At 34.4% G+C, this 15,000-nt stretch overlaps 1 protein-coding gene across 3 annotated transcripts in view; it reads right to left on the bottom strand.

Annotated features, from left to right (window-relative positions):
• Positions 1 to 15,000, bottom strand: part of LOC135195557 (ral guanine nucleotide dissociation stimulator-like) — a 271,022-nt gene that overhangs the window by 163,315 nt on the left and 92,707 nt on the right. Inside the window, exon 1 of one of the 3 annotated variants that reach the window (XM_064221829.1) lies at positions 2,850 to 3,574. The exons of the other annotated variants lie outside the window; for them this stretch is intronic. Coding sequence (XP_064077899.1) covers positions 2,850 to 2,903 — 54 coding nt within the window. The 5' untranslated portion in view covers positions 2,904 to 3,574. Of the gene's footprint in view, positions 1 to 2,849; positions 3,575 to 15,000 lie in introns of those variants that run through there. 3 annotated transcript variants of the gene reach the window in all.

Raw genomic sequence — 15,000 nt, 5'->3', positions numbered from 1 at the left:
AATAGATTTATCACCGAAGCTTCTACAACCAACAACCTTCGCAAGTAATCACAACAACCTTCAAGCCTCACGAACATTGATACCACGAACTTCACAACCACCAAGAAGAATGAAGTTAGCAATCAAGCGCTTGGAACAAACAAAAAGCAAAACGATTATACCTGCTTTCAAGACCTCGACAAACACTCGACCCTAATCTCAGGAGAGAACTGGTTTCGGGGACATTTATACACTCCGGGTTATCATCACCTGGTCACCCACCTAACAGGAACACTTTCCATGAAGTGGAAATGGCGATATAGAGTTACGCTGATGACGAGAGAGAGAGAGAGAGAGAGAGAGAGAGAGAGAGAGAGAGAGAGAGAGAGAGAAGAGAAGACGAAGAAGAGAGAGAGAGAGAGAGAGAAGAAGAAGAAAGAAGAAGAAGAGAGAGAAGAAGAAGAGAAGAGAGAGAGAGAGAGAGAAATTAAAAAATGTCGCGGGTTAGCGAAAGTGACTTTGGAAAGGGTAGGTAAGTGAGCAGGCATGCGCTGGGTGAAGGAGCTTCACATTTCCCCTGTGTGAGGGGGTTGGGGGTCGACCTTCCACCAATCAGGTTTCCATGTTATATAAAAACACATAAAAAATATATATAAATAAATAGGGATCCTACCTTGACAGCAAAAGCGCCGAGTGAAGGCGCTTCAATTAGCCTTTGTGAGGGCGACCTTCAGGTCTTTAAGTTACAAAAATAAATGAATATATATAAATAAGAATCTTAGCCTGAAAGCAAGAACTGGGTGAGGGCGTTTCAGTTTGCCACGTATGTACAGTACGATTATAAACACTTCTGAAATTGTCTGGGTAATTCTGAAACGATATACGACGAAAGAATTTTCTTACCAGTTCAAAGCGTTTTTCATGAATCAATCAACTGAATTTTAAATTCACCGACACTTGTCTCGATTTATAAATACAAAAAAATGACCACAATCGCTAAAAAAAACATGAATATATCAAACCAAGCGTAAGATAACGAGATGATATTATGAACGGATACATTCATCAAATTCTTCACTAAAAAGAACCTCTTTTTAGGCAGAAGACAATAACTGTATTGGGTGAAAGCCATCTTTCACTTTCACACTTTCATTCGCTGTTATTTTATAATTAGACCTATATTTTCCTTACAAATCTTCACATAATAAGAGGAATTTCACTGACGACCAGACAACTTCTTGACGCTAAGTAAAAGTGGTACCAGTGGATGAAGTTATTCTATTTAATTTTTTTTTTCAATTTACAATTTGACTAATTTCTTGGTACGTGAGAGACTAAATTTCTCAGTACGTAAGAGACTAAATATTTATATCAGTACGTAAGAGACTAAATATCTCAGTACGTAAGAGACTAAATTTCTCAGTACGTAAGAGATTACATACTGAAGGACTTCTACCGACAATCAGTAAATTGTCAAGAACTTCACAATTCTCGTGAAAAACAGTTTGTGAGAGAAAAAAACCACAATTATATGGTAAATTGCATTACTATGTGAAAAACATATCAGGAACACAGTTCAGGCGTTCTTAAGTCTTGGCTGTCTATTACATAGCAATATAGTTTGCTATATAATGTGGATTATTATTACATAAGAGAGTGACGACTGAGATGGTATGGGCATGTGTTGAGGGTGGATGACGAGGAGGGAGTGAAGAGGGTTTGGGAGGATCCTGTTAGAGGAAGAAGATGGAGAGGGAGACAGGCAATGGAAGAGAAGGCACATCAGGCAACCGACCCTTTAATGTAGGAATACCAATGGGAAAGAAGAAGAAGAAGAAGAAGAAGAAGAAGAAGAAGAAGAAGAAGGAGGAGGGAATTTTTATTACACAAGTCAATAAATTGGTAAATGTTTTCCAAAGACAATTTTACGAAACTCAAAAACGGCCAAATCGTTCCTTAACAAATCCAGAAGGGCTCAAGACGACGAAGTCCTCTATCCACTGGAGTCCTCCACAGACCCTGTTTTTGGGAAGCAGGACCTATAGCTACGAATTCAACAGGTGATTGCAAGGTACCTAAAACTATGCAATCACCTGTTGAACGCGTCTCTTTCAAAACAGTACTCTAGACAAATCTATCTTTAAACGATTAATTGATTTAGGTTAAAACGAAAAATTCCCGTCTTGTTTTTGCAATGCCTTACTACCGGTTACGAAGAAACAATAATAACAGAAAATTATATAACTATTTTCATTTTTATCTATCTATTTACTAATTCATCAATTCATCTTGTTTTTTCTTTCCTCATGAATGATCTCTCTTTTTCTGTATATCCTTAATCTTCTGTAACTTTTCAAATGAAGACCATATTCTTTGGAGGATTGAATTTCAAATGAATGGTTCTTTTGGTGGGCTTGTTCCATTTGAATACCGGTTTATTTTCTGAATAATAATAATATAATAATAATAATAATAATAATAATAATAATAATAATAATAATAATAATAATAATAATAATAATAATAGTCCACTTTTCCTTTTCCGATAACTGATCTCTTTTTATTTCCTATAGCCTTCTGTAACTTCGTTCAAATGAAGACCATATACTTTGGAAGGTGGAATTTTAAGTCAGTGGCCCCTTTGGTGGGATGATGATGATATAATAATAATAATAATAATAATAATAATAATAATAATAATAATAATAATAATAATAATTCAGCCAAAATAGCTTTGAACTGGAACCAAAAAAAAAAAAAAGTGCGTGTACAGGTGAAGTAAAATTGTGCAACGGACATCCAGAAAAAACGGATGCTTGTGCAACAAGCACAAAAAACAAAAGCACAGAAAAAACACTAAAAAGACTTGCATTAACTGATGTTTGGCCGAAGTAGACTCCAAAACACTTCCAAATGCAGGTCATTCCGTTTGTGAATCATCTCCCCAAATTTTATTTTGGGGGGGACACAAAGGTAAACAAAAACACATATTCACTTGTCGTCAAAGTTCCAGGTATTGGGCAGGTGTTGTCGAACGGTTTTTTTCTTGATTAACAGGTGTCGAACAGCTGTTTTTCTTAATTAAGAGGTATCAAACGGTTTTTTTTCTTACTAATAGGTATAGAGCAGTTGTTATCGAACGGTATTTTCTTAGTTAACAGGTATCGAACAGGTGTTTTATTCTTGATTTACAGGTATCGAACAGGTGTTTGTTTTACTTAATTAACGGGAATCGAACAGGTGTTTTTTCCTTAAGTTACAAAAATTTACAATAATTTACAGGAATCGTACAGGCAATTTTTCCTTAATCAACAGGTATCGAACAAGAGTTTTCCTTTTATCTTTTTTTTTTTTTTATACTTGAGAACACTTTCAAATTATCCACTTCACAATTTTCCTCGAGGAGAAATATTCCACCAAAGCAAAGAAAATGTTTATTGAAACAGGACAAACACACACAAACAAAAAACAGAGATTTAACGCGTCCTACGGGCCTGTAAAAATCCTACCAGTAGACCTGGCTCTTAGCGGGAGGTGGGAGTAGAGGGGGAGGAGGAACGCGGACTGCGCTTGCGCGAACTTCCTTCACCTGTGGGTTCCTGACGCATACTGACGGAATGGCCATGGAACCAGTGTCTCTCTCTCTCTCTCTCTCTCTCTCTCTCTCTCTCTCTCTCTCTCTCTCTCTCTCTCTCTCCACGTAACCTACTACTGCTGCTGCTGCCGCCGCTGCTGGCTGTTCGGTTCCTCACGAGTTCTTTCATTTTGAAGGTACGTTTGAGATATTCATCTGCACAGCCAACCTGCTGTACGTAGTCTTCCAGTGCCTGCACCTTTGCTGCATAGTTGCTTGCCTGCCTGACTCTCTCTCTCTCTCTCTCTCTCTCTCTCTCGTACGATTATGCAATAACTGAGCTTGGCAGACGTTAACACTAAACAGGATTCAGCGAAAAACTTACATTTCTCTCTCTCTCTCTCTCTCTCTCTCTCTCTCTTGCCAGTTGATCAAAATAAAGCTGCAGGTAAAATATAAACGGTCAATAGTTTACAGTCCAGATTAAAACTCTCCTCTCTCTCTCTCTCTCTCTCTCTCTCTCCTCTCTCTCTCTCTACAGTTTACAGTTTACCGTAATAAAGCAATTGGCAAAATACTAGCGTTTAATAGTATTCCTTCCAAATCTCTCTCTCTCTCTCTCTCTCTCTCTCTCTCTCTCTCTCTCTCTCTCCAGTTTAAGTACTGAAGCTATTGGTGAAAGGCTACCGTACAACAGTTATCCGCCCAAAATAAAGTTATTCTCTCTCTCTCTCTCTCTCTCTCTCTCTCTCTGAGTCCTTTCATTCGAAGGTATATACACTCGCTACGTCGCCAAATTCGGCAAGCTTTTTTTCCTTTAAGAGCAAGATGCCCGGGGGGGTGGGAGGGAGAGGGCAGGGGGATGGTTTAACAGACCCTCCCCCTCCCCCTCCCCCTTTTCCATCAGCCAACCAATCGGATTCTGCGCAGATTCAGATGGTAATTTCCAGTTAAAGGTCCTGCCGTGTTTGTAACTAAAATCTTCCCACTAGCATAGAGTTCTCTCTCTCTCTCTCTCTCTCTCTCTCTCTCTCTCCAATCCCTGATACTAAAGCTATTGGTAAAATGCTGGCATTCAATAGTATTCTGTCCAAATAAACTTATTCTCTCTCTCTCTCTCTCTCTCTCTCTCTCTTTGACAAAAGCAAAAAAACGCATTGTTGGTTCAAGACCTTTTAAACCTACAGAGAGAGAGAGAGAGAGAGAGAGAGAGAGAGAGAGAGACCTTACCTTACCTTACAGACCTTACAGTTCGTTCGGGTTGCCCCAGGTCCCTCAGTGTGAGGCGCCTCTAATGTCTACCAGAGAGTTGCTAGTTACATCTTCCGGTATATTTTGCATCTTCCAATCTTGGATGGTCTGGGATGCAGTTTAGATATTTGTCGAGCTTATTCTTAAACACATCTACGCTCACTCCTGATATATTCCTCAGATGAGCTGGCAACGCAGTTGAATAGACGCTGCATTATCGATGCTGGTGCGTAGTGGATTAATGTCCTGTTGTGCTTTCCTTATTTTTTCCTGGTATAGTTTTGGGCACTATTAATCTACCTCTGCTTGTCTCTTTCTGATATGTTTTAGTTCCATGATATTTTCTGTTATTCCTTCTATCTGTTTCCATGCCTGAATTATCATGTAGCGTTCTTTCTTTCTCCTTTTCTAGACTATAATCTTTTAAGGATTGTAGTCTTTCCCAGTAGTCTAGGTCCTTAACTTCTTCTATTCTAGCTGTAAAGGACCTTTGTACACTCTCATTTGTGCAATATCCTTTTGATAGTGTGGGTACATATCATATTGCAATATTCAAGTGGACTACGAACATATGTTTTATAAAAGCATAATCCATGTGTTCAGCTTTTCTTGGTTTTGAAGTGCCGTAACAACATTCCCATTTTTGCTTTACATTTTGCCAATAGAATTGCTATTTGATCATTGCATAACATGTTCCTATTATCATCACACAAGGTCTTTAACTGCTTCCTTATTTGTGATTGTCTCATTATTAGGTCCCCTATATGCATATAGCTTTCCTTCTCTGTCTCCATAATTTATTGATTCAAATTTATCAGAGTTAAATACCATCCTATTTCACTGCCCAATCATATACTTTGTTAAGGTCTCTTTGTAGAGCGTTCCTATCTTCATCACAAGTAATTTCTCTACTTATTCTTGTGTCATCAGCGAAACTACTCACAACCGAATCCTTAACATTACTGTCTATGTCTTCAATCAATAACAAACAATATTGCAGCTAGCACCGTACCTTGTGGCACACCGGATATTACCTTGGTTTCATCCGATTTCTCATCGTTTGCAATAACTATCTGTTTTCTGTTGTGTAAAAATTCTTTTAACCATCTTCCTACTTTATCTACGATATGTGTTTTCTAATTTTCTTTGCTAAGTATATTATGGTCTACTTTGTCAAAAGCTTTTGCAAAGTCTAGAATAACCACATCTGTTTCATTTCCGCTTTTCATATTTTTGAATATGTTCTCACTGTGGACTAACATTGGGGTTGTGTACTTTTTCCGGGTACGAAACCGTGTTGTCCTATATTAAACAAATTATTTTTCATTAAATGTTTCATAATATTTTCTTCATTACCCTTTCATACACTTTCATAATATGTGATGTTAGACTCACAGGCCTATAATACTTGCCCTATAGTCTTTGATCCACTTTTGAAAAGTAGGGGTGATATATGCTAATTTGTGCTCATCATAAATCTTGCCTGTATCTACACTTTGTCTTAATAATATTGCAAGTGGCTTTGCGATAGAATGAACTACTTTCTTTAACAAAATAGCAGGGACTCCAATCCGGCCCTGCAGCAGCTCCATTTTTAATTTCATTAATTGCCTGCACAATATCAGCTTCATTAATTTCTAGAGAGAGAGAGAGAGAGCTTACCCTTTGTAAAGAATCCAATCAAGGCTAACTGCTTTAAACAATTCTCAATGACGGAATTTCAGGAGAAAACTGAGAGAGAGAGAGAGAGAGAGAGAGAGAGAGAGAGAGAGAGAGAATGTGGCGTCCTTAAAGAATCAAATAAGCCTAAACGTTTTAGATGTTGCTTAATGACGGAATTTAAAAAGAACCCTGTAAGTACAGAGAGAGAGAGAGAGAGAGAGAGAGAGAGAAACCACTCGGAATAATGTAACATTCCACGCGTACGTACCGGTGGCTTCTTGACTGAATAGCAAAAAGTGTACACACTCCTAGGAGGCGTTTGTAGGACTCTCATAACGGGAATTCTAAAGTGATGTCCTGAATACGGATATATGTATATAGGAACCACTGACCGATTTAGTCAGTGACTGACGGGTGTATTCAGGACATTACAGAATGGGACCTTTGAGTTATGGTCGATTAAATTCTTTTAATTTATGTCTGGGGGTAATATCTTAATAAATAAATAAATAAATAAATAATTAATAAACAAAATATGGTACGAAATTCATAACATAAAAGACTCATAAGCATTACATCGACAAATAATTTTGATGTAATTCATGAAAAAGAATTATTCGTTTCATATTATGAAACATTTCTTCAAACCAGGTTAAAACCAAGCTTTATAATTCCCACGACAACAACAACAACAACAACAACAACAACAACAACAACAACAATAATAATAATAATAATAATAATAATAATAATAATAATAATAATAATAATAATAATAATATGAATAATAATGATAATAATAATAATAATAATATATTTTTGGAAGAAGACCTTCATTAATGCAGGTTTTATTGAAAAAAATAATGGCTATTTAAGCCGCGTTTATTTTGTATAAAAGTTTCTCTATTCTTCTTCTTATTACTGACCTTTCTTCTAAATACAGAAGAAAAGTCAGTAATAAGAAGAATAGATAAACTTCTATTACAAGATAAACGCGGCTGAAAGAGCCATTATTTTCAATAAAACATGTAATAATAGTAATAATAATAATAATAATAATAATAATAACGTTCTAACGAGCTATATAACGACCGGTGTCAACGATCTTCAACGACTCTTTGTTTTTAAATTTACCTCTGTACATGTTATAACTAATTGTCCATTTGGACTGTCGATGAACCCAGGGAAGGGTTCGAAAGCGTTTTGTAAAGTCTTAAAAATTATACACGGACTCTAAACACTTTGTATTATTGTGGACCCTTTAGAACATTATATACACTCTCGCGATAGAGAGTTTTTCCCTAATAATAATAATAATAATAATAATAATAATAATAATAATAATACTAATACTAATAATAATACTAATAATAATAATAATAATAATACCAAGAAGATATATCTACCTATTTCTCGACGAAAAATGATTTGTTGACAGATCAATACACCTATATAATAACTTCTTAAGTCACGCCCTCTATACCTAATCATGACATATTATACTTTCCAACTATACACTTAACCGTAGTTTAGTCCCAAGTCAGCCTCTGGGTCTACGATGTCCCATGACACGATTTGGGGGTTTTCAAAACAACGAGTGACCCGCATGCCATTACGTGCTTAAATAACGGTTCCTGGCGTTATTGGTTGTGGGGGGGGGGGGAGCTGTGGGGAGGGCGACAGAAGCAAGGATTAAGTCATTGCCCTAAATCCTACGGTTCTGTTTTGGTTTTCTGTCGTAAATACTCTTTTCTTTTTATTTTAGTTTTGCGAATGTGTGATTTATTTTATCTAGAAATTTTTTCTCTAATTTTATCTAAATTGATGGTTAGAGGAATCTTAGGATTTGATTGCAAATTGATTTCGATCGACCCCTACGATTTCTATATATTATATATATATATATTCTATACTATATATATATATAGGATCACATATATATATATATATATAGTTATATATATATATTATATATATGCACATGTGTATAACATATATGTATAAATAAAAAAAAAGATATACAGGAGATCATATGTATATATAAATATATATATATATTTATATATATATATAGATATATATATATATATATGTATATAACCATATATATATCTATATATACAATATATAATTATATATATATGTATATATATATATAATATTATATATAATATTATATAGTATTAATATGAAAAAGGACAAATTCGTAATTATGCACAATTAATGGTGAAAACCGCAAACATACCAACATACATAATTATTAAATGTGAAATGTCTTTTAAATTTGTCAAGATTATCATAAATGTTTTACAATTATAAAATTAAGGTCAGTTTCATCACATAAAAAAAAAAACACGCCAGGAATTATATGCATATTGTTTTCCATTAACCGTGCATAATCATCAATTCATCCAATCAACCCAAATGTATATATTAAAAATGTTATATATTTCATTCCACTGCAATTGCATTTTCCAAAAAACGAGAAAAATGAATTTATAACACCGTCATTATTCATTCGGCAGAATTAACAAAGAGCGGTAAAAGTATTATAGGTTAAATCCAATATAGAAATATTTCAACTTTTTAATAACCCCCCATAAATTATGCAAAAATAATCATGCAATTAACATTGCCCGGTCATGAAACTATCATGAATTAATTGGCTTATTTCTCCAAAATGAGGATGTGAAATCGGTATGGTTCTCAAAATATAATAAAGAGCAAAATTCATTTTCATTCATTAATAATAGACTGCAATTGTTTGCTTTTTTGTGACGGGACACACAGAGATACGTATTGGCTACGCTTATCATACTCGTATGCTACAGGAAATGCGGGGATGGGCAGACAGTCATTCTACGCGCTGGAAATACCCAGGTGGTATGGAACTGTGAACAACATATCATATCTAAAAGTACAGAACTCCTTAAGAATATATTGTTTAAAAGTCTTAAGGAACCTAATAATAATAATAATAATAATAATAATAATAATAATAATAATAATAATAATAATAAGAAAGTGTCACTCATTGATGTCGCAATACCATGGGACACCAGATTTGAGGAGAAAGAAAGGGAAAAAATGGATAAGTATCAAGACCTGAAAACAGAAATAAGGATATGGGATATGCCAGTGGAAATTGTACCCATAATAATCATAGGAACACTAGGAGGCACGATCCCAAGATCCCTGAAAAGGAATCTGGAAAAACTAGAGGCTGAAGTAGCTCCAGGACTCACGCAGAAGAGTTTGATCCTGGAAACAGCGCACACAGTGAGAAGAGTGATGGACTCCTAAGGAGGCGGGATGCAACCCGGAACCCCACACCATCAAAACCACCCAGTCGAATTGGAGGACTGTGATAGCCCCACAAGAAAAAAAATAACTATTACTATATACTACTAATAATAATAATGTTTCCATAAGCTCAGAACTCAAATTAAGGAGTACCAGACTCTTGGTTCAACACTCCCTAAGAAAATACTGTTGAAAGTCTCAATAATAATAATAATAATAATAATAATACAATAATAATAATAATAATAATAATAATAATACTAATAATAATAATAATAACTAATTCATAAGCCAATCCGAGGCGAAACATTCCATTTAAACTATTCAGAAAATAAAGTACTGCTCATACTCAAAGTTCCACCACATATCAGATGACACTTCTTTTTTTTTCAACACAGTTAAGACTTTCAAAATGACATCGGAGAAAAAAAAATAAATAAAATGAAAAGGTTACCAGGGAGGCGTGTCAACAAAAAAGGGTTAACCAGTGTGGTGGTGGAAGAACATTTGTGAAAACCACATCCAGTGTTTAGGTGAAGGTTAAAAGTCTTTTGTATAAAGTTTCTGCTTAAAAAGGGTCATGACGGAGGTGTATGCATGTGAATTTTCTCTCTCTCTCTCTCTCTCTCTTCATCTCTCTACTCTCTCTCTCTCTCTCTCTCTCTCTCTCTCACTACAATATTAGTTAGGTTGGCCATCTTTCTTTCTAAGTCGAAAAACATTGCTTATTTCTGTCAAAAAAAATTGAGACAGCACGTCAAATTTAAATTAGGATAAAGGCCAAGTTAGCTATGATTCAAAGTCGATTTGAAAATAATGAAAACTGAATGTTTATTAACGCTGTAAGTTTGGGAAATTTGTAAAGGAAGTTGCAGTTAAATCTACTTTTGAAATATATATATATATATATATATATATATATATATATATATATAATATATGATATATATATATATACACACGTATATATATATATATATATATATATATATATATATATATATATATATATATATGATAGAGTATACTGGTCATTTTCACCAGATACATATGAAATTATAATACCCACATGCCCTCTTAACTCCACAAATTCTTTACTCTTCTTTTTTGGATACGCTTGTCACTACAAAGCCTCGAGATCCAACTTCAAAGAAGTATGAAAGATATCATGATGTCCGGTGGCGGAAAACGAAACCCGCGGTACCATGATCACGACGAGGTCACCTTGCCGACCTGACCACGAGAAGGATGAAAAGTCGTTTTCAGATATATATATATATATAGGTATATATATATATATATATATATATATATATATATATATTATATATATACAGAAAAACTATAACTCCTTAATTTCGTCTCCAGTATCAAAAAAGGACTAGCCCCAGGCTCCAAACAAAAGGGTGGGTGGGTGGTGGTGGTGGGGGGGGGGGGGGAAGCCCGAACGAAGGCGTGCCAAGGGGGCAGTTTTGAAGGGCACGCAAACCGAACAATATGACGTAACTAATTCACAGAGACACGCCCTCTTAAGGGATATTTTTTTGTTTTTTTTTTTTTTTAACAATCTTTTTTCCATTCGCCAAGGTGAGGTACTGCGCTTCACACAAAGTCTCGTGACTTTAGTGCATAAAAGTGTTGAACATCAAGAGTGCCTTTTTAAACCAAATTTATATATATATATATATATATATATATATATATTATATATATATATATATAATATATATATATATATATATATATATATATATATATATATATATTATCTTATATATATATATATATATATTATATATATATATAATATATATATTCAAAACTTCATTCAAACTGGATGATATCTATCGGAATTATTTAATAAAAAAAAGTAACTGTTTTTGAATAAATAAATCCGCCAGATACCATCCATTTTTGTAAATGTACTATTGCACAGAATAAGTATGTATGTGATAAGTTAATATATACATATACACATATGTGTATATATATGTGTGTGTGTCCATGTGTTTACTAAGTCAATGAAAATTTATTAATATTAATTCAATTCAAATAACCAAAAATAACTAACCTCCCTAACACTCAAAATACACTTTCTTCAGCAGAGACTTTCACTAATTAAATTAACCAAATACAATTAACCTCCCTCAAAATAGCGTTCTGAAGGAGAGGCGAACTCACGGGGGAAAACGCTGCCATTGCAAAGGGCGTGGCAAAGAAAAACTGCGTTATATAATCGGTTTAAGAGTTACAATTAAATTTCTATTTTTGGTTCCATTACAGAATTAAAAGGGAAAATCCCCTTCGTCACCTGTGACGTCATCTATGACGTCACCTCTGACGTCACTTCTGAGAGCGATTATGTCAGTGTCTACACAGTTTTACTCTTGTTTAGTTTTTAATATTATTTCCCTTCATGATTTATTTTTCATTTTTTTTATTCTTCGTTTTTTTTTCGTTACAAGCTCCTTTTATTTTGATGAATATATCAATTTGTTCGATGATTTAATTCATTATTTACATGACCTTTCCTTAAGTATTTTACTAAGGTTATCTTTTTCTCGCTTCTGTTAACTGCCCTTTCTACTTAATAATAATAATAATAATAATAATAATAATAATAATAATTGATAAGGGGAAACGAACAGATTCCCGAAAGCTATCCTTGCTGTCTTTAAATTGAAATATATGTACATTTACATAACTGTGGATTGGTTTCTCCATTTACAGACTCTTGCTACTATGAGGATTTTTTTTAAAAAGTAATAACAATAATAGTAATAATCTCTACACTGTAAAATTTGAAAACAATCGAAAATGATATTTAAGGGACAAACTTTTCAAAAATGCTTTTTGTTTCTAAAAAAAAACAAACAAACAAACACACCGAAACTTACTAGTACTACTACCTACCTCTCAACTCAACAATAATAAAATTAGTATTAAAACAAAATATAAATAAACTTTAAAAACAGCTTTTTATGCAAAGAAAAAATCGAAATTACTCAATGAAGGTGTCTCAACTTAAAAAAAAAAATAAATAAATAAATTTAGGGACTGATCTTCCGGTTCAAGACCGGCCCGACGACCGACCCCTGCCAACCTGCCTCTGTGAACACATTCAATGACAGAGCCTCTCCAAAAACGCGGCTCCTCGCGATATGGCTCCATTAGCGTTGATTACTCTCAACCACCTCAAACGCTGCATAATGTGTACACACAAAAGGACCGTAACTTCACGCCGGTGTCTGAAGAAGGATGACCAAAAAGTTCTCACGGGTATGGAGAGGAGGAGGAGGAGGAGGAGGAAGGGGTGGGGGTTGAGGTGTGCCATTGGGACTATTTGGATTTTCTGGGGAAGGGGGGGGGTGAAGCTAGACTAGAAGGCGCATCAGGCAACCGACCCCTGAATGTATAGGGATAACGGTGGGGTTTAATAAAGAACAGACGAAGATCTAGACTAGAGGAAGATAATAATTCTCTCTCTCTCTCTCTCTCTCTCTCTCTCTCTCTCTCTCTCTCTTTCAAACACACACTAGTACACCCCATCCTAACCATCAATCAATACAGCACCTTATAAATTAGACCTCATACCTGAAAATTCATGCATCAGTGGAACAAATTTTCCCCCTTCCATCCCCAATCAGCCCCAAACCCTCAGATCAACTCCCACGCCCATCACGCGGATGCTGCTGTACTGAGAGAGAGAGAGAAGAGAGAGAGAGAGAGAGAGAGAGAGAGAGAGAGAGAGTTTCGCAACAGGTTGAGTACGCGTCTCGAGACGCAAGATGGAAGACTTAATGACAGGCTATCGCTGCCTTGTTATTATTAATGCCACGAAGGTAAGGTAGGAAAGTAGGTAGGTAGGTAGGTAGGTAAGGTAGGAAGGTACGTAGGTAGGCAGGTAGCTTACCGTTAGGAGGCCTTAAGCGGGAATGGGGCGATTATTGGTAGTGGTTCTCGTATCTGCATATGGCTGATTATACTTCAACTCTCGAAACGATTTGGTTTCTTTAGTGTGACTGATTCTTTGAGACGACCAATATATTCAGTGGTCACTGATATATATGTTTTTTAGAAAAAAATTGTAATAAGTAGAATAAGGTTATTTAATTTTAATTTCTCTCGAGATTTGAGGATGACGATATTCAGTTCAGTTACAATTCAGGTTGAATCTTAAATCGGCAATTAACCGTTGTTTATTATAAATGACATTGTAATAAAAAAAGAAAAAAAAAGAAAAAAAACCGTAATTATACTTTGTTAGGTCATGTCATATATACGTATATACATACACACACACACACACACACACACACACACACACACACACATATATATATATATATATATAGGGTTATTATATATGTATATATACAAAATACTATATATATATATATTATATATATATATATATATATAATATATATATATATATATACTTATTTATACATTTATGTATATGTAAATATAAAAATATTGGATATAAGGACATTTGTAACTAAATGCTCAGGCATATGTATATACTTATAGACATACATTCATATATATATATATATATATATATATATATATATATATATATATATATATGTGTGTGTGTGTGTGTGTGTGTGTGTGTGTGTGTGTATGTATATTGTATATATATATATATATATATATATATATATATATATATACATATATATAATATCTATATATATATACATATATATATATATATATATATATATATATATATATACATACAAACATATATCAAGACATCTAAACGACTTTCCATTCCCAAAAACCTAATTTCAATTACCGGCCGATCAATAATAATTAATAACAAACAAATTAACTTTCATTCACGACCGAAATGTGAATTAAATTCAACCATTTTCCTGACTGTCGCAGATCATATTCACGTCAGCATTCGATACTGAAATTTAATTGGAATCGTCAATTTTACAGCGGAAAATATCAAATATAAATAAATATATATATTCATATTCCGTTTCAATTCAAGTCCATCGTAAAATCCGCTGATGAATATTCCTGAGCTAAACTAAACACGTCGAACACACGCGGTAAAACATCGGCGCGATCGAGTTTTCCGTACAACGTACAAAGCTGTATAAAAACATCCACTATGACCGGCAGCTCTCCAGTTGCTCACCAGATGCGGTAGCAGAGTGAGGGTGCGTCCCATGGCTCCGGATAGCGCTGCCAAATGTATGGTTCATGGC

The sequence above is a fragment of the Macrobrachium nipponense genome, chromosome 16 (assembly GCF_015104395.2).
Source record: "Macrobrachium nipponense isolate FS-2020 chromosome 16, ASM1510439v2, whole genome shotgun sequence".
Classification (NCBI taxonomy): domain Eukaryota; kingdom Metazoa; phylum Arthropoda; class Malacostraca; order Decapoda; family Palaemonidae; genus Macrobrachium; species Macrobrachium nipponense.
Note: the sequence above shows the minus strand (reverse complement) of the source record. Positions and strands in the feature narration are given on the sequence as shown.